This window comes from Varanus komodoensis, unplaced genomic scaffold (assembly GCF_004798865.1).
Source record: "Varanus komodoensis strain SLA01 unplaced genomic scaffold, ASM479886v1 scaffold12, whole genome shotgun sequence".
In the NCBI taxonomy this organism is placed as follows: domain Eukaryota; kingdom Metazoa; phylum Chordata; class Lepidosauria; order Squamata; family Varanidae; genus Varanus; species Varanus komodoensis.
The window spans coordinates 14,010,323-14,034,768 of record NW_025335349.1 but is presented as its reverse complement, the minus strand read 5'-3'; the positions used below and the strand labels follow the sequence as shown (position 1 = coordinate 14,034,768).

At 40.9% G+C, this 24,446-nt stretch overlaps 1 protein-coding gene and 1 long non-coding RNA gene across 15 annotated transcripts in view; one reads left to right on the top strand and one right to left on the bottom strand.

Moving 5' to 3' along the window:
- LOC123019135 overlaps window positions 1-23,631 on the bottom strand; it is a 93,364-nt gene extending 69,733 nt beyond the window's left edge. For both annotated transcript variants that reach the window (XR_006413862.1, XR_006413863.1), the window contains exons 1-2: window positions 23,497-23,631; window positions 22,103-22,231 (exon numbers count right to left, since the gene is read on the bottom strand). This is a non-coding gene — a long non-coding RNA (uncharacterized LOC123019135). The remainder of the gene's footprint in view (window positions 1-22,102; window positions 22,232-23,496) is intronic.
- The window catches only part of RNF19A (ring finger protein 19A, RBR E3 ubiquitin protein ligase), a 166,154-nt gene that overhangs the window by 80,570 nt on the left and 61,138 nt on the right, over window positions 1-24,446 (top strand). For 12 of the 13 annotated variants that reach the window (XR_006413859.1, XR_006413861.1, XR_006413860.1 and 9 more), the window contains 7 exons: window positions 11,982-12,727; window positions 15,474-15,682; window positions 16,819-16,963; window positions 17,331-17,493; window positions 21,433-21,547; window positions 22,148-22,309; window positions 23,774-23,987. Coding sequence is in view for 10 of the 13 variants with exons in the window: in XM_044421718.1 (XP_044277653.1) it covers window positions 12,132-12,727; window positions 15,474-15,682; window positions 16,819-16,963; window positions 17,331-17,493; window positions 21,433-21,547; window positions 22,148-22,309; window positions 23,774-23,987 (1,604 nt within the window). In the remaining 3 variants the exon portion in view is untranslated. Of the gene's footprint in view, window positions 1-382; window positions 484-11,981; window positions 12,728-15,473; window positions 15,683-16,818; window positions 16,964-17,330; window positions 17,494-21,432; window positions 21,548-22,147; window positions 22,310-23,773; window positions 23,988-24,446 lie in introns of all 13 variants that reach the window. The other variant, XM_044421715.1, reaches the window with a different exon arrangement.

Genomic DNA, 24,446 nt, shown 5'->3' with positions numbered 1-24,446 from the left:
ATGTTAAGAAAAGCCTGACTTGATTATAAGGTATACATAACGGGACATTTAAGCTGTGACAAAGCCAGCTCTTTTTCCTGTCATTCCCCCCCCCCCCCCCCGGTATATTTGTAAAATGCCTTAGAACACAATCCTAAGAGATCAAAGCTTTCCTGAATGGTTTTTGCTGGATGAGCCTGTTGGTTGTGAGTAGGATGGACAATGGAGAGGTTTTAGGATCCTGGCCTTCTTCTCTCACTTGGTCCAGTAACTTCTCCCTCAGTTTCCTGCCTTGTTTCCTTCTCAAGCTCTTTTGATGTCTCAGTTTCCTGTGGTAATGGTGTTGGTTTAGTGTTGGAGTAATTTAGTGGGTATAGACCAATCTTGTATGCTGTCTCCCAAGGTTGTAGCAATGTATGGCCTCCGGAGAGTATGACCTGCCATATCCTAGGGTCCCTGGGATGTTCTCCCAGAAACCATGAGATTGCTTTGTCTGGCAAAATAGTAAGTAAGAAAATTTTAACAATGATGCTTCTTTTTGAGACTGCATTTGTTTGTTTGTTTGTTTTTTAATGTGTGTTAGCTACTTTTCACCTCTATTGAGAATTGTTTCATTTAATGTGAACAGTTACGAAGACTGCTACTGTGGCATATTTTTTTACTTCCTTACTAAAAGTAACTATTAAATAACAAATGAATCTTCCCTTCTTGTAAGACAGGCTTGCAGTAGCTTTCAAACACATTCTGCCAAGACTTTAAAAGCTGTTAGGCATTTGACATCTTTGTGGAAATGGTGGGGAGAATTCAGATTAACAGAAAATGAAAGGACTGGTTCCCTTGTTGCTGACTCAACATCTTATTCACTTTGAAATACATATGAAAGACTGAACTGTAAACTTTGCAACAGACATAGACTTCAAAGACTCCTTGACTACAGACACATTTTGGAAGGCTCTGTTTAGGAGTAGGGAGTAATAATATGCATGTCATTGTACAGAGTGGTAGTCTCCTAGAAGGATTGCTATTACAAAAAGGGATGCAGAAAGACCAGTTTGGCACATTTGACAGTCAAAGAAAAAAATTAAATATAGAAGATTGCTCTAGTTGTATGTTCATTTGAAATAATTCCCTAATATTTATTTCCTAAAAGTTGAGAACAGTTGAGTTTGTGGGAGAACAAATATTTGTTTCTAATCTTTCTTTTGAAGTTGCCTCATCTAGCAAGTATATTGTTGCTCTCTAGAAAACTAGTTTATTTTAAACAAGTGAAAGGCATAAAAATAAGTTTGAAACTTATTGTTGAACACTCCTAAGTAGTCTCACAATTCATCCTTGTTATATTCCACCTTAGAGTAGATGCTTTTTGGATAGTTCTGATGCAGTCAGCTGTAGGGTGGATTTTATTTAAATCAAATTGATTTAAATCACTAGTCACTAAGACTAAATAATTTTTTTACATAATTTGCACACATGCCTGCCTGCCTGCCTTGTAGGTAAAGGAACTTCATTAAAATATTCCCAAACTGGGTCTCTTTTATGGCCTGCTGCTTCAAGTGTATTATGATGAACCTCAGGCTATACATAAAAGGAGCTAAAGACTTGTGGGATATTCTGCTCAACAGGTTTCACTTTCATTTTTACTTGCTTACCCCTCCTTCCTCACGCTTAGCTTTTTGTGCAGCTTTATTCCATTCCCAACAATCTTTTTCTGTAAATTGACATTTTTGAAATTTAGCACTTAAGAGGTAAGAGGTTGATTTTGTGAATATAAATTTACATAGATTTACAAAGGAACAATGGGATTAAGGTCTTTTTCTAAACTATGTTTATTTTATAACATTTTTTGCTGTGAAGAAGAGACGTCTGCAGATACAAATTCAGTTTTGAGAACTGTAAAATCAAGCATGTGTGATAATATCTTCTGGATATTATCTAGAAATGCAGTCATTTCTCTTTCCGTCTTCCTCTTATAAACTGTGTAAATTCTTTGCATAGTGTATGGACCTAGACTTGGGCAGTGTACTAGTGGAGCAATCCTCTTATCACATCATCTGTCCCCACTTCACAGACATACGTTGACATCTAACAAGCTGGAACTGTTTCCACCTCTACTTGTGAATTTTGATCAGGACCAACAGGAGGAATCAGATCTCTGAAAATTATATATGTACAGCTTCTTACCGTATACACAGGCATGATTTCTGTATTTGAGGGGTATATCCCAACTCTATTCAGGTCACTGTGGGGTTCAAGAACAGCATTCTACAAACTGCAAGTTAAAATAAATGTTGTAGCAGCACATTATCTCTGAAAAGACTCATTGGCAAACTTTTGTTTTTCCAGAGCTGCTCCATATCCTGCATAAATAAAATTAAGGATCAGATGCAAGTAAATAAGAAAGTAGGCCTACAGTCAGCACCATGAGCAGTAGATGCCAGTATTGATTCTTCCAGACCATGGGTCCTTAAACTAAGGCCTGTGGTCTGGATACAGCCTGCCATGCCCATTTAACTGGCCCACCACACAGGTTTTGCACTCGCCAGGCATGCGGCTTGCCCATGAAGTGGTTGTTTTGGACTAGCTCGGAGAAAACGATCCCCTTGTGAGCAAGCCGGCACCTCGCCCTGCGCCCCCATCCACACCTCTCGCGTGCCCTGCCCACTCACTGCCCCCTCCCGGCACCACCTTAGCAGGCCGCACCCACCGCTGGCACCTGTCAACTGGCCCCCTTTAGAAAAAGTTTGAGGACCCCTGTTCCAGACATTCATCTAGACAAAGGGTCTAGAAAGCAGATTTCACAGGCCTGAGGTTTTCAGCTAAATCAGCATTATAAATCTCAATTGTAGCACCATCCAAAAGGGGGCAAAGGGCTTAAGGAAAAGATGCTAGCCAGTGTGTGTAACTTGTGGCCCATTGGTTTCATGCAGCCTCTGCTGTCCCTCTCGCATTGTGAGCCATGTGTAACTGAAATTCCCACTGGTTTGCCACAAAATATTGGTAACAAACTGCTGTGGAGAGGTAATACGAGGGGCGTTCAATGTATTCTTGGTATCGGCATGAAGAAAAAGGAATAATAAATTGAAAAAAAAATTCCATGTAATCCCCCATAACTTCAGTACACTTATTACATCTAGAAATTAACTTTTCAATTCCCTGTTCAATTTACCTTCCTCGTCTAAAAAATGTGAGTTAATTGCTGCCTTGAGCTCTTCATCATCGGAAAATCGCTTTCCACAAAGATCTTTTTTTAAATGCGGGAATAGGTAGTAAGTAGTCACTGGGAGCCAGGTCCGGGCTATAGGGTGGGTGGTTTATTTCTTCGAAACCACAGTCTCACACAGCAGCCTTCGAAACGTGCGCAATGTGAACAGGTGCGTTGTTGTGAAGAAGCAACACTCCTGCGGTCAGTTTTCTCCACCTTTTTTCTTTAATTGCTTCTCCTAAATTTCGCAAAGTGGTTGCATAAGATGCTGTGTTTCACCTTTTCTCGTGTACTCAATCAATAAAATTCCCTTTGAGTCCCAAAACACCGTGGCCATGATTTTTCCGGCCAGTTGAGTGACTTTGAATTTCTTCGAAGAGTCAGCACCTTTTTTATGCCACTGCATGGACTCCTGCTTACTTTCAGGGTCATAGTGATGAACCCAAGTTTCATCTCCAGTAACAGTCCAGTAGAAAATACTCGATGGATCTTCACCACAGAGCTCTAAAAACTCCCTACAGCACTCGACTCGCACTTGTTTCTGAGGCACCATGAGCATTCGTGGCACCTATCTTGCACAGACCTTTGAAAGGTTAAGATGGTCATGAAAAATAGTAAATATGGTACCAACAAATAGGCTTGTCATCTCTGCTAACATTCTGATTTTTATTCGGGCATCTTCCAATACAAGTTTCTCCATTTTTTTCACATTTTCTTTCATAGTGGCAGTAGCCGGCCCGCCCGAGCAAGGGTCATCTTCAATGCTTTCTCTGCCCCTTTTAAATTCACTTGACCACTTTTGAACAGTAGATAAGGTGCAGAGTCCTGGTAAATGGCCACCATCTCTTTGTGAATGATTTTTTGACTTTTTCCTTGTTTTGTAAGCGCAGTGCTTGATTTTCTTCAACATTGTCGCATCAGTCATCATGGTCGTCTTTTACTGAGGATTACTAGGGAACTAATGATCACACTTATTTGAAGTTTTGCATGTATACCCTCAGATAGTGTCTGACTTGAGGCCCACCTTCTTTGTATAGACGGTGGTAGGAAGGAAGGCTGCACTGGTTCTATCAAGAATGAAGGTTCTTCGTCGTGGCCTCTGTGCATCACACATATGGGTTCTGCGCCTACGCAGTGCCTGTGGCCGGAAGATTGATAGCTAACGGTTTTTGGCGGGAAAAACTCCACTCCCCCTCCCCTCGCAGTATAAATGGGGCGGAGTGTCCACCATTTTCCAGTCTTTGCGACCGCCGTTCATTGTGCCTCGTGCCGCTTTCGCTCTCACTCTGACCGTTTCTCGTTCTCCTCAGCTTTTGCGATTATTCTTCTTTCCAAGTTTAACATCCCCTTTTCGATGGTTCCTGTTGTTCTCTTGTTGTTCTTTTGTTTATTCACTTTTTTCTTCTAAAAAAATCCCCCAAAATATTATATTACCCTCTGCACTATCTTCTCTTTTTCTTTTCTAACGATGGCGCAACAAGCGGCTTTCCGCAAGTGCGCGGAATGCGGGTCTAATATGTCCCTGCAGACCCGCATGACCTATGCCTCCTCTGTCTAGGAGAGGGGCATAGGATGGACAGATGCAGTCATTGTCTGGCCTTCTCGAAGCAGGCCAGAAAGAACCGTGAGAACCGCCTTCGTAGGCTCTTGTGGGACCCCACACTTCTCCAGTCAGACCCACTGGTTACTTGCCCTGCTTCGGCTGCAACTACTCGTCCAGCTTTGTCTGCGCCACCGGCCTCTTCTTCCACGGCTCCACCCCCTTGCCTTTCTGATGAAGGTGCGTCTACCATGGCCCATCGGCCTACTCCCTCGCCAAAGCAGCGGCCTGAAAAACAGAAGCACAGAGGCTCTTACAAGCCGTCTGACCATAAGAAGGCCAAAAAAGATAAGGCCAGGAAGCCGCCTTGTAAACCTAAGAACCTAGAGCATTCCAAGCACTGAGACTCGGGTTTGTCGGCGCCCTTGGTCCCGATGGCTCTCGCAGTACCGACACCACCAGGCCCGACACTCCAGGTGGCTATGAGGGTCACTCCTCCGGGGTCCCCTCGGCGCGTGGGCGGACCAGCAAGCAAGCCTTTGCAAGTCCCACATCGGGAATCGATCTCCAATGGAGAGATTCGAGACTCACCACCCAGGGCTAGGTCTCCCACACCTATGCCCCCAGCAAGACTGGACGCAGAGACTGAAATGTCTCCTCCGAGGAGTCGTAGAAGTCGTTCGTCTGACAGAAGATCTGACGACTGGTACCATCCCCGATCCTCATTCTATCATGGATGGGGGGATTACCACTCTGTTGGACACTACCCGGCTCCTCGAGACTGTCTCTCTCCACCAGTTCCTCGGGACCACCCGACATCCCCGGTTCCAAGACGAGCACCAACGGCACCGAATATGGAGAGCAGTCAGTCCGTGTCACCCGGAGAGTCTTCTCCCAGTGCTCCCCCATACTACGGGAAAGACTCGGATGAGTCGGAGGTTGACTCCACTTCTCTGGACATAGTGGTGACATCCCAGGGCCCTGGATCTCCAGATGCGTCGTATGTCTCCTTCGCGGAGTTAATGTCGCACCTGGTTCAGTCGCTGGAGATCGATGCTCTACAACGGCCCGGTCCCAGCACTGATAAATTTTATGACGTCATTCGTGGGGAGCAGTTGACGTCTATTGTGTTGTCACTTATCACCACTCTGCGGCAAGCAATGACCCAGCCATGGTACTTGCCCACCCATCCACAACCAACATTGAGGAGGTATGAAGCCACGTACCAGTTTGGGAGGAGGACATTCCATTCCTCCTACGTCATCCTAAACCGAACTCAGTCTTGGTGGAGTCTTCCCAGGGCAGGGAGTCTCGGGGTCACACCACGCCCCACGAAAAAGAGGGGAGAAAATTTTACTCTTTAGCTCGCCGAGTCTACGCGGTCTCTGGACTCGGCCTGTGAATATCAAATTATGAGGCTACACTGGCGCAATACCAGTATTTCATTATGCAGCACCTCAACAATGTGATCTTCACTCTCCCAGACGATCAAGGCGACCTCGCAAAAGTCTTCATAAAGGAGGCGATGCAGGTTACAATCCAACAGCTCTCCACAGCAAGACATCATGTTGACACCGACTCCAGGGCTCTGGTCGGTGCCATCTCCCTCCGGAGGCATGCGTGGCTACGTAATTGCAACTTTCCGGAGGAGATGAAGAGGCGCATAGAGGAGATGCCCTTTGACGGGTCCAGGCTCTCCCACTCCAAAACTGACCACAAGCTTAAAAAGATCCATGAGTCCAGGATGATGGCTCGGCGCATGGAAATGCAGCCTCAAACCAGACTTAAGTGGTCTTGGACCTGTCCACAATACCGGCAGCCATACCAGTCTAGACAACAGCCCCAACACCGACAACAACGCTGCCGACAACAGTCGCCGCATCGTTTTCAACAGGGCCGTCGCCGTTTCAATGGCAACAAGCGCCAGCGTTGACGGGTCGGGCAAACCTTCCCTCTACTCCCCGCCTCACCCACCCCTCTCTCATTTGGGGACCGGCTGAAAAGCCAACTCCCCATTTGGGAGTCCATCACATCTGATAGGTGTGTCTTATCCATCATTCAGCACGGATATCGGATAGAATTGGACATCGTTCCTCCGTTGAACCCGATCCGGTTTATGCCATGCTCGCCAGCATTGATCGATGAAGTTCAACAGCTTCTCTGTAAAGGAGCGATTTGTCAAATAGCTCCAACAGAAGGACTCCACGGATTCTATTCGAGATATTTTACGGTCCCGAAGCGGGACAGTGGTCTCTGTCCGATACTGGACTTATGAAATGTTAATAGGTTTATCACAATGAAAAAATTTCGGATGACCACCCTTCAAAATATCCTGCCGTTGCTGAGGAGAGAGGACTGGTTCGCCTCATTGGACTTGAGGGACGCCTATTTCCACATTTCGATCCATCTGTGCCATAGGCGTTTCCTCCATTTTGCTGTTGCATCTGAAATAGTTGAATTCACGGTGTTACCCTTTGGGTTGGCTACTGCACCAAGGGTTTTTACGAAGTGTATGGCTCCAGTCTGTGCATTCTTACAACTACGTGGTGTTCAAATTTACCCTTACTTCGACAATTGGTTATTAGTCTCTCAGACCAGAGAAGGGCTTCTTTCCTCGATACATACGACTTACATCCTGCTGCAGGATCTTGGACTTTGCATTAACATCAAGAAATCCTCTCTTGTCCCTGCACAGATGATCAATTTCATCGGAGCCCGTCTGTATTCCACGGCAGTGAAGGCATTCCTTCCACAAGGCAGGCAACACACCCTGGCTCGACACATTCATCGAATGTGACGGGATTGGATGGTTCCTGCCCGAACCATCCAAAGATTCTGGGGACACATGGCTGCGTCGGTCGCCGTTGTCCCACATGCCAGACTTCGACTTCGCCCACTCCAGCTCTTTTTCAACAAGATGTTTCGACCGCAAGTGGACTTGCCCACGAAATTAATTCGGCTTCCATCCTCTGTTCTTCAATCTCTAATATGGTGGACAATTCCAGCCAATCTAAACGTTGGGGTTCCGTTCTGACCCCGGTGTCCTTCAGTGACTCTCGGTACTGATGCATCCCTGGTTATTTCTACCTAGCTCTTGCACTGACTTTATATTGTATTTTCTCTCCATTGTTTACTTTCACTCTGAGCCCTCTTTTTCAGGCTCCTGCTTGCTTTTGGGTCTACAATCTCTGTAGTATGGTACCCGCAAACTCCTTCCCCCTCATTGTACTGTGTCTTGAGAGAGTTTGATTATATAGGCCTGTTTTGTACATATAGATGTACAAAATTATTTTTGTGTATTTTGCTCTTACTGATGTTTGTTACCCTATTGTGAGACTTGTTTACAGTTTAAGAGAGGCTTACTGTAAAGGCATTTCCTTATTGAAACAACATTGAACTGTGCCAATCGTATCCTATCATTTGCAGTTATGTACAAGATGTATGCTGCTCCCAGTAATTATGACTAGAGTTGTATGCATTACAGACAGCAGGTTGGATCCAGCCAATTTGGTCATCTGTGACTAACTTACCCCATTAATATCAATGGGATCTAAGTATGACTAACTATGCTTAGATGCAACCCACCATTTCCAGTGTTAACTATTTGGTCATATACATATAAGCCCAGTGATGGTACTACTTGAAATTCTCGGTTCCTTGATTTAACATGTCACAAGACTATGTAAAGGCATCCATTACAAGCATAGTACTTAACCATGATCAAAGGGATCAGGTGCCAGGTTTTGAAATATTCTGTCTTGTGATGCATGCAAATTATCTTACTACTGGAAGTTGAGGAAAGGATGTATCAGCATTGCTCATGTTATCAGCACTACTGTTAACCACTGCTAGTTATCCAAAGCTAGCTTCAAACCCTCAACAACAATTTTCAGTTATCAATAAGCATATTCCAGGTTTTGGATTTTCTAGGCAAACTGCCTGTGTTGCTGCTCCCCAGTACCTTCCCCATTTTGGGTACCTGGCTGGCAGCATTGCTGCAACAACCTGAATAGGACTACCCAGCATAGGTGTGACTATCCAGTAACAGTACTGTAATGGGCTAATAAGCAAGCTCCAATTAGCAGCTGGTGACTGCCATATTTTATTACCCACAGTACTGTAGAGACTAAATACAGTGGCTGCCAGGGATCAGTTGCAACCCATTATGGTGCTATTACTGGGTAAGCCTGCTCATACATGAGGGAAAAGCTGGTAACTGCAGCAACACCAAGTTGGTTTCTGGTGGCAGAAAAACTTAGGTCCTAATGGGCTTTGGCAAATGATCCAAGATTTAGGGGACAAGTACAATCCTCATTATCCCTCAGTCTCCTACATGCCCCCTTTCTTTCTCATTGCTAACTATTGTTAATGTAACATCATACAAATGTAAATAGAGTTTGTAATTCTGGTTTCTAGCACTGGTTCTGAGCAATGAGTTGAATAGTTAGCACTGATATTTACTACTGGGCAGTACTACTACATTGTTAATACTAAAAAGAAATTTGAGAAGAGGCATTTGAGAGAGGTAAGGGAGCTCCCAGTGTATTAAGCTTGTTTAAAGGCCCCTTCTTCTGTAATGAGCCATAATGATGAATCCTGATTAAGTCCACTTATTTAAAACATTTTTAACCCGTTCTTTAGCCATAAAGTTTCCTAGAGAGGCTTATATTCTGAAGATACAGCACAAAAAGAACAGTGGTTGAGAAGGAGGAAGAAAAATTAACATAGGCACTAAATTTTTAGTTTAAAATTACAACTGTATCTCAGCACAGGGGAAGGATGCTACCTTTCTGGTGACTTTGTTGATGAAAGTTGGTAGCTAGAGAGTAGAGAGCTGTATCCTGGCATGATAATGGAGGGTATTTTACTTCTGCTTTCTCTGCTGGCTTTCACAATAACCGTTGGTAGCTGGAGGGGGGCGGAATCTCAAGATGGATATGGAAAGGATGGATACATTCATGTGTGCTTGCTCATTAAAGTGCAGGTGGGTGTTGTGGGAATAGAAAGTTGAATGGTTAGCAATCAAACACTGGCATTGAAGGTCTGAAGAGGGCTGAGGTATGATCAGACAAAATACATACTGGATTTTACAGTGTGTGTTGTCCTGTAGTGTTGCCAAAATTTAGAACTACGTAATTTCTAAGCAACTTGCATTTAATGTAGGCATAGATTTCTATATGATTATATTGTTCAAATTTAGCTGTGCTTGGTAACAAATTTAAGCCAATATAAAATTACATTTTAAAAACTCTTAAAATGTTAAAACATTTCTCACAGTATATTGCATACGTTTAAGGGCTTTTGGAAATACTAAATTTTATATGAACCATTTAAAATATATAAACACAAACAAGTCTGATAAGACAACAAATAACAAAGCAGCAAACAATAAATGAGGTCAGTGTACAAGTCCATCACACATGAGCAAAATAAAAAATCTTGCCAAATTCTTCTCCATACAGTTTCCAGACAGGAAACTGTAACTCCAAGCCAGTTTAAGAATCAGGAAATGGCAAAAACATAGGAGAGAAAAAGCGATGCACTATTCAACTAAATATAGAAAGCCAGGAGAGAATATTGCAGAAAGGAGAACTGGAAAGACAGAGTCCAGTCACTTAGTTTATACAGTACTATACTCTGTGTGTGCGCGTGTGAGATCAAACACGGATATTTTACAAAACTCATACTTTCATTGCTACTTAATATAATTAAATACTGAATCTTAAAATATGAACTGTGTACTGCTGGAAGATTTTCCTGTTGGGGAAAGTTCCTATTTTTTAAAAGCCTTGTACAATGTTATCAGATGGTTACCATAAATGTTATGACAGATTTGAAAAAATGAGTAATCAAATCAGCTGAATTTGAAAATAGTGTTAACTGTATTTTACTGAGATCAGTTCAGGAACAGTGAAGGGAAAGGTTTTCAATTTAAATATTTTGGATATTTTCACAGCTCATATGGTAATCATCTTTCTTCATGGTCTCTGTGCATTACACATATGGGCTCTGTGTCTGCATTGGGTCTATTGTTGGACAGAGAGAGATTCTCTAGCTAGGCATTTTGGCAGGAGCCCTGCCCCCTTCCAGAAATCATATAGAAAGGCTGGGCTCTTGCCATTTTCTCCAGTTCATTTTCTACGGCTGCTTTGGATGCCTCAGATTCATTCCTCCCTTGCTTTCCTCATGATCACTTTCCCTCTCAACCTTACCTCACAAAACCTGAATTTCTTTCATTCTTCAACCTTTCTAAACTTTCATAGAATCATAGAATAGAAGAGTCGGAAGGGGCCATGAAGGCCATCGAGTCCAACCCCCTGCTGTTGCAGGACACCATGTTACATCAACCCCCTTGATGGTCCCACTTTAAATTTTATCTAATCCTATCTTAATTGTTTAAAATCAGGCTATCAATCTTACCTCAACTCCTCCATAACACCCATCACCTAAAATGTACCCATTGCATTTATCCTCAGAACTAAAGGCAAATTTTGTTTGACAAGAAGTTGCATACCAATGAATTTAACAAAGGTGTATTCACCTCTTAGCAAGAAACATTCACTACATAAACTTGTTTCAGTTTTTTCCCAAAAAGGGCTCTCAGCTGTGTAAAACCCAAATTTCCTTATTCTCCCCTTTCTCTATTGTGGTTGGTAGCATTTGGGGGAAATGTTAACTGAGAATTTGATTCCCATGTTATAGTTTTTTACACGGTCTGATAAAAAGACATGCCCTTTGTTGAATTGACATGCTAATTGACAGAAACAGAGAAGGTGGTTGAAGCAAATAAAATGAAGTTAGGTTGATGAGACAGCTGTAATATGAATAGAAGTATTTTAAAAATGGCAAAGGACCTGAATATATTGATTTACTGTCTGTATCATAAGAACATAACTTGTACTGTTTCAGACCAAGAGTTTATCTGGTGCAGTATTCCTTATACACAGTGGCCAACCAGCTGCTCACAAGCCACAAATAAGGCATGAATACAATAGTAACTTCTGTCCAAGTCCTCCAGCAGGCCTAGTGGCCTTTGATAACTTGGTGTTCAATGGATTTGCCCAATCCCCCATAAGAGCTTCCAAAGTGGTGGTCATTACATTTTGTAAATTCCGTATTTTTGGCTATGTGCTTTGCGAAGAAATACTTCCTTTTATCTGAAATGAATCTTCCATTAATTGTTTTTGGATAACTTTGTTGTAATATGAAAGGAGAAAAATCCTTTATCCATTTTTCCACTTGTCTCTCTTCCATTTACAGAACCTTTGTGAAGAGTTTGTGAAGAATTTTGTGAGCAAGATTGATCTGACCATGCATAACATGACTTAAGCCTCCTCACCATCATGGCCTAAATGTGCTACTTCTCAATAGTGATTTTATCCTTAAAATGTTTAGGATTTGATTCGTTTTATGACAATTTTAACCATGAGTTTACATCGGCAAATGGGATCTGATAGGGACTTGCAATCTTCTGCCTCCTCTGTAAGCTTGCCTTCAATTAAAAAAGCACCGAAGAAAAGAAGAATTTCACTGGGGTCACTCTTTCGAAGAAAAAGGGATGCAAAGCGTAAATCCAGAGATACAAATGGAGGTGTGGATGGAATTGCAAGCATTGAAACTATACACTCAGAAATGTGTACAGACAAGAATTCCATTTTCTCTGCCTATATGTCTTCTGACAATGGAACAACCATCTGCAGCAAACAGAGTGGAGACTTCATGGAGTGTCCCTTGTGCCTTTTGCGGCACTCTAAGGAGAGGTTTCCAGAAATAATGACTTGTCACCATAGATCTTGTGTGGATTGCTTACGTCAATATCTCCGGATAGAAATCTCTGAGAGTAGAGTTAATATCAGCTGTCCAGAGTGCTCCGAGCGATTTAATCCTCACGATATTCGATTGATATTAAATGATGACATCTTGATGGAAAAATATGAAGAGTTTATGCTCAGACGATGGCTTGTGGCAGATCCTGATTGTAGGTGGTGTCCTGCTCCAGATTGTGGGTAAGTGGTTATCTCCCAAGTTTTCTTCAGTTCCCACAAATAGTTGAAATAGAATCATCTAGGCCATATTTCTTTATTTCCAGTTAAGTGAAAATGCTCTCTAATGAAGCAAGTATTTTTATTTTTGCATTTAAAGTTTTTGTTCCCAATAACACTCAATAAGTAGCAACTAGTCTATCTAGATGAGCATCTAGAAAGTTACTAAAATCTAGTTGTTAGACTAGAAATATTAACATAAATATAACAAATGGCGAGAATAGAGAGGAGGGTTTGTTCTGTAAATGCTGTTGCTTCATGCTCCTGCAGGTGTGATGGGAAGACTTTAGTTTCTTTGCATTCAAATTCGCATGGCTTAAAGTTATGAAATTTACATGGTTTATAGTGCCACATTTTTACTAGACTGCTGGTGGCTGTCATAGGACAAAAGAAAAGCCACATTTTTATGTTGTGCATAGAAGATGGCATTTTCCTCCTTGATCAGTATACTTAGATTCTCTGCTGGGCTCACAGACCTGACAGAGTACTCTGTCCTTTTCTGCCAAGCTTGATCACCTGCATAGAATTTCTGATTACTTAATGTTACTTAAATACAAAGTTGTTCTAGTATTCAACATATTAGTTCTTTAAAAATATGAACTTATCTGTTCTCTAGGTGTAAACTGTACAAGTTAGTATAAACAAGCCTTTAATTATACTTGCTGGTAGCGGTGATTTTGCTGTTGGAAAGACCAGCTACTGGCTGCCAGCAAGAATGAATTGTAAGACATCATAAATTAACATTGTTGCTTAATGCTAGGTTAATTTCTCCTAAATTTTGAATGTTTTGCGTAAATACGAAACACAATCTGACTGTTACCATTAAGACCAAACAGGTAAAGCAGCTGCCTTTGTTGCTTATGTGTTTGTATTCTTCAGCAAGATGTTCCTTACAGTTCATGCTGCAGACTCACTTATAGTATGAAGCCAATTACACTAAGCACTTATTTTAAAAGCACATAGTAAGACATGAAGTGGCACAATTCCATGCTAGCAAATAGGAAGTGTGCAGAGTTACAAATGAATGGTTAGTGAGGAAAAGTGTAAGTTGCAGAGAAACTAATGTGTGGAATCAGATGGGCACAACTGGCCAAGAAAAAGAAGACAGAAGAAAAGTAGTTAGATCAAGAAGTTTAATTAAAAAGATTAAAATAAATTCATAGATCAAAATAAATTCTGGTTTGCTAGCATGTTATGAATTAAGGATTAATAATGGTGCTATTATCACAAAGTAAAATGTATAAACTTCTTTTGTTTATAGAATTCCATCAGTTCTTCTCAGCATTAGACATGCTTTTCATTGTGAGATGCAGACAGTGGCTGGAATAATGGTCAATTTCTTCCTGACTTCTCACTCGTTAAATGCATAGCATTGTTCCAGTAGAGGTTTTATTCATGTGTTGATAGACTGTTGAGGGAGCTGCTTTCCTGTTGCTGAATCATGTTTCACTCTAGTAAACCCTGTTTTGAAAGGGCTCAATAAATTAATATAAAAATGTCAAGTCTAAATACACCAGCAATAATATAAATTGTTTGCATCCAGAACTGCACTAAACATGTTTAGAAATGTCAGTACTATTTCACTGAAAACATGTTTTGTTGGCTTAGCCTTCATTTACAGAATATCTGCTTGTGGGCAGACGTTCTGTTTTTTAGATGTTGCCTTTGCCTTAGAGTTCTGTGTTCTCTAAAGAGTATAATTTGCCACCAGTCCTGTTAAAAACTGTGAAAATTGAACTATGAGGCAAGTCCAAAGCATGCAATGCTAGTTGGAGGCTCTTAAGGGTCCATTTGCACTCTGATGGATATTAAACTGATAGGTTTATTCTGTATCAAAACTCTGAAGTAGCCCTTTCTACATTGTGTTGTATGTTAAATGATACTGGAATGCTGGAATAGCAGCTTGAAGTCAGCATACAAAGTAGTTTGTGACACTTTCAAAAGCTGTACATAAGTTCATAAGGTAATCTGTAAAGGGCCACTTTGCTGCTGCAGCCAAGCAGACTCCTAGAATAAAACTTATTGTTGTATGTTCAATATCTGTCTGTACCTGTCTAAAATACAGGCTTATAGTGATCCTCTGAACAGTAGCTATCTTGGCTACTGATTGCTTTGCTACAGATTTGACTGACTGATTCCATTCCATAGTTCCAGTATATTGTTTTAGCAAATATGAAAAAGAATACATTTCCTCCCTTGTTTTAAATTAAAAATCAAAACTTAATATACAAAATAGTTTTGGTGGATGTTTTATTTGAGAATTATCAGCTATATATATTTAATTTGATAGGGTTAGGCAAAGTAGAATCCATATGTTTAGAAATTTGAGAATTCAAGACATTTCATTGTGAATTTGAGACTTGAAAGCTATAAAGTATACACTACAGCAGCCTTCCCCAATGTAGTATGCTTTGGATGTTTTAGATTATAACTTCCAGCATTTCTGACCGTTGGTCATGTTAACTGATGGGAGTTAGTGACCAAAACCTCTGGAGGGTACCAGGTTGGGAAAGGGCGCACAATGGCCATAATAGAGGTTTTAAATCAGAATTTTGTATTATGCATCTTAATTAGATATATGTGACCATTGCTTTGTTTCCAGTTACATAAAAAAGAGTGTTTCAAAATTTCTCCCCAAAGTCAACAGTTATAATTGGCACTGTGCAGTGCTAAGAATGAAATAACTTCCTCCTATTCTTGAACATCTAAGGTACGCTGTAATCGCTTTTGGCTGTGCAAGCTGCCCTAAACTTATGTGCGGGCGTGAAGGCTGTGGAACTGAATTCTGTTACCACTGTAAACAAATTTGGCATCCCAACCAGACATGTGATGCTGCCCGCCAGGAGAGGGCTCAGAGTCTACGGTTGCAAACAATTCGTTCTTCATCCATTAGCTACAGCCAGGAGTCTGGAGCTGCAGGTAATTATGATATTAAAGCAGTTTGACAAAACTGCCTAGATGATTTTCTGTTCACCAATTATTCATGTTTATGTAAAAAAGAAGATATGATGAATTTGCATTTATTTCAACATTATATATCTACAAGGTTTAAACAATGCAGAATGGCCTGATACAGGCTGCTGCTGATCTCCGAAATTAGTGGAGTGATGACAAAGTAATTGGCTGGTGAAATGAAATTCTCATGGTTCTATCTGCTGATAAAACTCATGGCTTAAAACTTCCAGATATGGATTGTACATTTTCTGTGATTGCTTCCTTCAGAGAACTAAATATAGATGCACAGGTTTAAGTAGAATGTGAAGGGCAGAACTTTGCGGATTAAAAAAAATACAAAACAAAAACCTACTTGTATAGCTGATAACTACACTTGTCCAGCTTGGTCAATTCATCCATGATAGCATGTGCATTGTTACATGTCCAATAGGACTATTTGCATATAATGTCTTGCTTTGGCTGTGAAGTGCCTTCATTCACATTGAACAGCAAAAAAGCAAACAACAGCAAAACTCTAATCAGAGTATCTTCGGTAGCAATATTTGATGTTTAGAATAAAAGGATCCCTCTGTGGAGTGAAAAAAACTTAACTATACTCTTTCCCTTGGAACTGTATATGGGCCTAGGTGGTCTTTGTTCTGTTGCAGGTATTGAACTAGAGATATTGAAGTCATATTCAATCCAAAATGAATTGGATTGAATCCATAAAGAAAGCCATAGCCTGGAACTTGGAAGAGCTGAATAGAGCTGTCATGGACAGGACCTCTAAATGGATGAATGCAGTTCATATCTAGCCTGGATGCAAAGGGCTTTTCTAGAATACTGTGTGTGCACTGGAGCTTTATGCATCCCTCCCTAAGCAGCCCCTTAGTACAGGAAACTGCTCACAAAATGAGATTCCATACAACACAAGGAGATACCACCAGATCAAAGTCAGCATTGTACTAAAATGCATACATTAAAGTGAGTTTTGCTCATGCAGCAGAAGTGTAGAGAGTGAGCCCATTTCTCACTCATTACAGATTGTTCAGACAGATTTGCCTGATTCTGAGGAGCAAACCTATGTGACCAATAGATTTCTTTCTTTTGCTTTAAAATAGCTGATGATATAAAGCCATGTCCACGCTGTGCTGCATATATAATAAAAATGAATGATGGAAGCTGCAATCACATGACTTGTGCTGTCTGTGGTTGTGAATTCTGTTGGCTCTGTATGAAGGAGATCTCAGACTTGCATTATTTAAGGTATGTATGGGAAAGAGTTCTATGGGGAATGGTTATGAAAGTAAATTTTCTTTTGATAATGTATATTCTAATCTGGCATGGCATTCTATTTTCCTATCAAGTTGGCTTTAAAAAAATTGAGAAGGAGGCCTTTCTTAGGTTAGACAAGTGAGGGTTCTCTTTTGCATGGGTGTTTACTTCAGGAAGTGCTCTCCTTTTTGTGATTCCAGATTTATCAAGTTGGATTTTTAAACATTAGTATATGGATTACTAAGGGTCACATGCTCATCTTTGTTAGAGAAGACTTTGGCTAAGTTTGATGGTTTCTTGGGACTGTTCACTTAAGTCATTGGTTGGCCTTACTTATAGGAAAACTTTTTTTTGGTAGTCCATCAGGTTGTACATTCTGGGGTAAAAAACCATGGAGTCGAAAGAAGAAGATATTGTGGCAGCTGGGAACACTTGTGGGTGCACCAGTAGGAATTGCCTTAATAGCAGGCATTGCTATTCCAGCTATGATTATCGGAATCCCTGTATATGTGGGACGTAAGGTAAGGTTGCTGTAGTAATATTAACATTTAATCTCTTTAATTAGGCACTTATCAGATGCTCTAAAACAGTGGTTTTCAACCTTTCTACAGTTGGGGACCAGCAAAAATAAGAAAATTATTTGGGGAACCACTGAGGCAGAAATAAAAAGCAGCATATACATAATATAGTATTTTGTGTGCAATAGTACCTTGGCTCATGAACTTAATCTGTTCCATGACTCTGGTTGTGACCCAAATTGGTCGTGAGCCAAGTCAAATTTCCCCATAAGGGTCAATGTAAATAAGGTTAATCCGTTCTGTGACTATTTTTTTTAATCACAAAAATTGAAGCAAAGTGACAACAACAAAGATTGCAGCCATCTCCCCACCCCCCACCCCAGCACAATCCCCAAGCACGATCGTGGCCATGCCCCCCTCCCCCCCCGAGGCGTAATCATGGTTGCACATGTGCAGGGAAGACTGGCGCGATTGTGATCGTCACCCAATGCAGAGTTCGCCACCTGAGGCAAAATTTTTCTGGAATTTCTGTTCACGACCCAATTTGGTCGTGAACTGAGGGGTTCATGAGCTGAGGTACCACTGTATTAGCTTTTCCATATAGTACAAAAAAACAAAATTTTCCAAAATAACAAGAAACTGAGCAGTAAAAATATTGAAATTAAATGTAATTGAATACAACTGAAATTTTTAGAAAGCAATATGTAATTCAGATAAGGCTACTGCGAAATCTGCTGTTGCTTTTCAAGAAATACTTGATTAAAAACTTACAATAGCAAAATACAAAATCAATATAAATTCAATACTATACTCAGAGCAAATACAAATTCAAATACAATATCAACAGCAGAGCAATACAAAATCAAAGAAGGTTACTTAATAATATATTCATAATATTAAACAATGAAATAGAATAAATCCCACCCACTCAAACCCCCATACACACCAGCACAGACTGGCTGAGAAAACACTCTCGGCATAATCCCACAATCTCAGCACATTTCCTTTCCCAGTAGAAAACACAGCAGAGAAAGGAAAAGGCCTGGTCTTTGGGTCTCCAACCAGAGGGCAGACCAGGCACTGCGTGGCTCTCAGTTGGGCTCCTACTGAGCTGCCTCTCCCCTCCAGCCTCCTCAGCTGAGGAAGAGGTAGGGAATCGGGGAATCAGCAGCCAAGAGCACAACTAGCCCCCATGCTGGTCCACCTGGTGAGTGAGATGCCGCTGTCATGCACACGCACGGCAGCAGCTCTTTCACAGACCTCCAGGAAATGCTGGCAGAGCAGTGCCGGTCCGCAGACTGACAGTTGAAAAACACTGCTCTAAAACACTATTACTGTTCATGCAGTTAATATATATATATTTATTCCATTTATATCCCTTGTTTTCTCCCCCTTGCAAGGAACCCAAGTCAGTAAACACATTCCTGCACCATTTTATCCTCATAACAAACCTGTGAGGTAGGTTGGGCTGAGAATCAATGCCTGGCCCAAAGTTACCCAGTGCATTTCATGACCAAATGGCAACTAGAACCTGGATCTCCTGAATTCCAGTCCAACATTAAACCATTAGACCATACTGCTTACACTGGTCCATATCTTGCAATATGTTGTATTTGATGAGGGCTTTTCTACAAATACACCCTGTCCTACAATTCTGTTTTCTTCATAGATATACGTACTTTTTCTTCCAGTGTTGATCTTTCCTTGCTCTAGCAGATTAAAGCTTGAGTGTGGAGGCCCAGATCGTTAAGAAAACCAAGCCAAAATATATTGTCCTGCTCTGGCCTGTACATCAGTTTACTTTCCAAACACAATTTAAAATTCAGGTTCTGACCTTTAAAGACATCAATGACATGCTTCATTCAGTTCCCTAAAATCAAGATAATCTGAAGAAGTTCTGTTTGATGTCCTAACACCATGTGCCTGGTGATGATTAGGGCTGGATGTTTTTTAATGGCTCTGAACCTCTGCAACTCCACACCCACAGAGGTTTATAATGCCAGCACATTGCCATTCTTAAGGATGGTGAAAAAGGCTTTTCTGTCTTCTTGATTTGCCTTGATTTGTTGCTGGGTCTGTAATAACAATGCACTGCTGGTTTGTTTTTTTTTTGAGTTCTGCTGTTGCTGTTTGTTTATATTGTATAATATGTGTTCAGGCAAGTTTTAAAGGGCTATTATTAGGGCTATTATTTGTAGGCAGCTTTGGGAGCTTTGCTGAGAAGCAGGACAAAGCATCTCAAAAATAAAAATAAATGAGAAGTAAAAATATCTCTTTATTGCATATCTTGTGAAAATGTATTTCTTTTTGCTGAACCATGATTTCTTTTTGATAATACAGTATACCCCCATGAAGTTGCAGTTCAACGTTCGTGGCCTCAGTCTTTCATGGAATTTTCCTTGCCATGCGGTGGCTTGCTCGTAAAGAGATTGTTTTCTCTAAGCGAGTTCAGACCAGTCTCCTTGTGAGCAAGCATTGGTCACAAGATTGGTTTGGACTCACTCAGAGCAAACAATCTCTGTGCATGCCTGCCCCTGCCTCGCCACACGCACGCACCCACTGCCCAGCCCGGCCCAGCCCACACCCCCCGCCCAGACCACCTTGGTGGCCTGCACCCATCGCTGGCACCTTTCAACTGGCCTCCCAAAAAGTTTGAGGACCCCTGTTCTAAGGCTTCTGGCAATGAACCTTTATCACATTCAAAATTCACAGTTTTTCACAATTTGCGGGTGCTCTAGGAATGCAACCGCCGTGAATTTCAAGGGACTGCTGTATTTTCTCCCCTTAATGCATGTGTGGTGTTTCTATCTACTGCAACATTGAAGGGGAGAAATTGAGTAGCAGTGTAGTTCTATGCTAATTCCCATACGACCTTGCACACCAAGACTTGCATCATGGGAAGAGTGGCAGGGATGGTCTGCATTTATTTTAGATGGACTTGTCTGCTCACTTGGCTAGAGCTTTTCAGAAATGGAGGGAAGGAGGCTGAAAGGCATCAGGATAGTTTGTATCCTGGCATATCTAGTCTCCTCCCCTCCCACTGAAAGGCCTTCTTTTATCCCCTCTCCAAGCTCCCTATCCTGACCTTGGAGAGTCAGCCAGTGTAGTTTTTTCTTTAGCAGTAAAGAAGGGAAGCTCTGATTCTCAGCTCTGCTGTAGGAGCACTGTCTCCCGGATCTGGGAGTCCAAAATAGCCCATGGCTTTCAGACATCATCTAAGATTGCTGCCTATCACACCATTTTCTTCTTGCCAGTGCTACTGCAGGCTATTGACAGAAGTTCCAAGTATTGTCACTCTAAAAAAGTACTGCTTTTTGCAGAGATTCTCTTGATACAGTAGCTGTCTGTGGCCCTTTTGTTGAAACTTTGTATAGTTAGTTCTTCCGCAAGTTTTTAGGCAATCTTGATCTGTGACTGTGTACACACTTTTTAGCTATGATGTAACTTACACTTACTAGGCTTAACAGTCAGTGACAGTGGGTAAAGAAGAGTGAGGATGAGAAAGGTGGTTCCAGTTAACTGAATTAAATGTATTAATTTGACTTAAATTTGAATTAAATGTATTCAACATTTTAGTGTGTTGGAAATAATTGGCGGAATAAAACCACTTTTTTAGGTAGGATGGGTGACAGTTAGCCAGGGCAGTTTTGCAGAATATATGAGAAACTCGAGAGGAGGGGTTGAAACAAGCAGATTGTAAAAATAATGTTTACATGTTAACCTGCCATGAACTGCAGGCTTCCAAACATCTCAAAAGATTCTTCACATATAAGCCAGATGGAAGTATGAGAGCCTTCATTTTGGGGACTTTTTCATGTTTAGTGTCTTATCAAAGATCTTTTGAAAGTACTCACTTAAAATGGAAGAGGATATATATATCTGTTTTAGGGAACACTTTAGCTATTTTGTGCTCTAAAATATAATTTTGTCTTCCTTGTTTAGATTCACAATCGCTATGAGGGCAAGGACATTTCAAAACATAAGAGAAATTTAGCCATTGCAGGTGGTGTAACATTATCTGTTATTGTTTCACCAGTTGTAGCTGCAGTCACTGTAGGTAAGTACAATTGATGGTAAATTAGGTCAGGATTTTTTTTCTCTCTGAATAACCTACTATATTGAATTGAGAAGGCACAAAATGTATTATGAATATTGCTACCAGTCAGAGTTCTGGCATTAAATCTAATTTTATTAAGGATGCATGACTAGTTGTATAATTTGAGAGCTGAAGCATAATTCCTCTTCCTGGTTCTTGTCCTATTTTTTCCCAAAAGTAGTTTTGCAAAACCAAAGTCTCAGTTCAAGGTATCTGTGTGCTCAAATTTGTATACAGGCTTCCTGGATGTACAGTCCCATTAATGTAAGTGAAAGAACCAGACCCATATCTACAAAGTAGTATATTTGTAGACTGGCTTCCTTAATTTAAGTGAATGGAGAAGGCATCATAAGCAGAGGATTTTCGTGTCTAATAGGAGCTGCTGGGCTCAGGAAGAATTTGCATGATTAATGCAAGTGTCCTTTTTAAATTCATGGTATATTGCTTTGTCAAGTATATAAAGCCTATCACTTTTTATAACTAGGAAATATGCAGTGATTATAAAACAAGACTTACATGCTCAGATTGCAGTGATTCTAGTATCCTTTATTTTCTCTGCAGGAATAGGTGTGCCTATCATGTTGGCCTATGTGTATGGGGTAGTTCCCATCTCTCTCTGTCGAAGTGGAGGTTGTGGTGTATCTGCTGGCAATGGAAAGGGTGTCAGAATAGAATTTGATGATGAAAATGACATAACTGTTGGTGGAACAAATGCAGCAGTAGGTAAGAGGGGGTTACTTGATTTTTTTAAAAAATACTATTTGGTGGCTCCTGGAGCTGCCAGTTATAAGCATGTGGGCTGCATAGTGTGCATGCACAGATGTGAGTCTTGCATGTTTGCAATTTGAGATAATCTTTAGACATGAAATTATTTTTCTTCCCTGCCCAAAATGTTCTATGTGCTAGGATGATTCTTTGTCAGAAGATAGATGGCTATGTTCTGTGCTCAATGAAGTAATTTAGAGTGCAGTTCCATGCAAATTTAGAAAAAAAACGGCTTTTGCCTAAACTTGTATAGGATTGCATCTATAATTTAGCAGAAGCCTTAAATGAAGTCTAATTGATGTGCCCCTTCTCTGTTAATGCTTTCTCAATCTGCAAAATATTTCCATGACTCTGCATTCCTGACTCCAGAAGGGAAATTGTTAGGTAATACTTCTTGCTCATAACAATGTATCTTTACTTATGACACATCTAGATGTTCCTTATAAGGTCCTGCCCCCTAGAGGCCATACTTTTCCCAGGACTTTTCCAAAACATCAGAACATAGGTTTTTAAAAATATAAGTTTACCTAAAAGGTCAATGTTCAGAACAAATAGTAACTGCTAAATGATGTTACTAATGATTCTAAAAATTTAATGCCACACCTCTGCTTTCAGTAATTTCTCTTTCTTTCTCTTCATTCACTGTTAGTCCCTGGTTCTGTTCACTGACTAACATAACTAAGGGTGCAATCTTATGCATATTTAGACTGAGAAAAGTAAGGAAAGTTGTAGGACATTTCTCAGAATTCTTGCTGCTTCCTTTGCCAATTTCTCCAGCTGTCAGTAGCTCTGCTCAGTGTTCCATTCTGGCCTCAATTGTCCATCATTACTTCCACTTTTCTGTTGCTTGTCTGCTAATCAATATATTGCTGCTGCTTGTCTTGTGATGTTCTCTGTGTTGGTTTTCAGTGCATACTTTAGAAAGGTGGTATGGAAATCTTAAATGTAAAAGTGCTAAAACAAATCTAGCTGTTTATCTGTTCCTCAGTCTTATTTGTCACTCATATCTGGAGGGTCATCTTTGCTCCCTCCCAGCATTAATCTCAGAATAGCAGAGACCATGCGTTCTGGGCATAATGTTGTTCTCAGTCTCTCCCTTTTTCTTTTCAAGGAACAATGTAAGAAGCCTGGGAGTAAGAACTTACCAGTTCCTTCTTATGCAGCTGGGGACTGTTTCATCCTCTTTTCAGAGTCTTGCCATGAGTCACTAGATGAGTGCATGCTCTCAGCCCTGCAGTCCTTCCAGTTATATCAGTTTGGGGCTAACATCCTGCCCTGGAGGTCTTCAGGCTGATGAAAAACCAGTCCTAATGTAGTCACTGTTTATCACTGCAGCTTCTCCAAGAGCAATGTCCTCTGCACTGAAGAATGTGAAGAATGTGAACATGTTTTCCTATTAATTCCACCCCTTTTCATATTTAGATACTACATCAGTGGCAGAGGCACGTCATAATCCTAGCATAGGAGAAGAAAGTGTTGGAGGATTGACAGGAAGCCTGAGTGCAAGTGGCAGCCACATGGACAGGATAGGAGCCATTCGGGACAACCTGAGTGAAACAGCCAGCACTATGGCCTTGGCTGGAGCTAGCATAACAGGGAGTCTGTCAGGAAGTGCAATGGTCAACTGCTTTAACAGGTAAGATAACCTATTCCTAGCATTTGGCTCTGACTTTTGGTTTTGTATAAAGGCTGCATTTAGCACTGAGAGTATGAACTTCTGCCGTCATGTACCTGCATGTTGTACATTTTGATGCTACAATATATGTCATTGGATCATGAATTTGTGAATGTACAGTGTAAAAACACTTACAGCATTTACTTGAATTAAAGGTGAACTCTGATTTCTGTGGCTCTCAGTTGTAGTGAATAATGTAAAATGTGAGGGAATGCAAGAAAAACTGTCTGAACTTTTGTATAAAGCAAGACTTCACAGTACTACCTGTAATGGAAAGTTTTATCATTTTTTGGTCATGGGAGGGAAAAGATGTATAACCCTGGCATTTTTTCATGGTCCTCTGTTTTGAATAATCTTCACATTAAGTGGGAGGCATTTTAGAGTCTTTTATAGGGGTTGAGTGTATCATCTTGCTGTAGA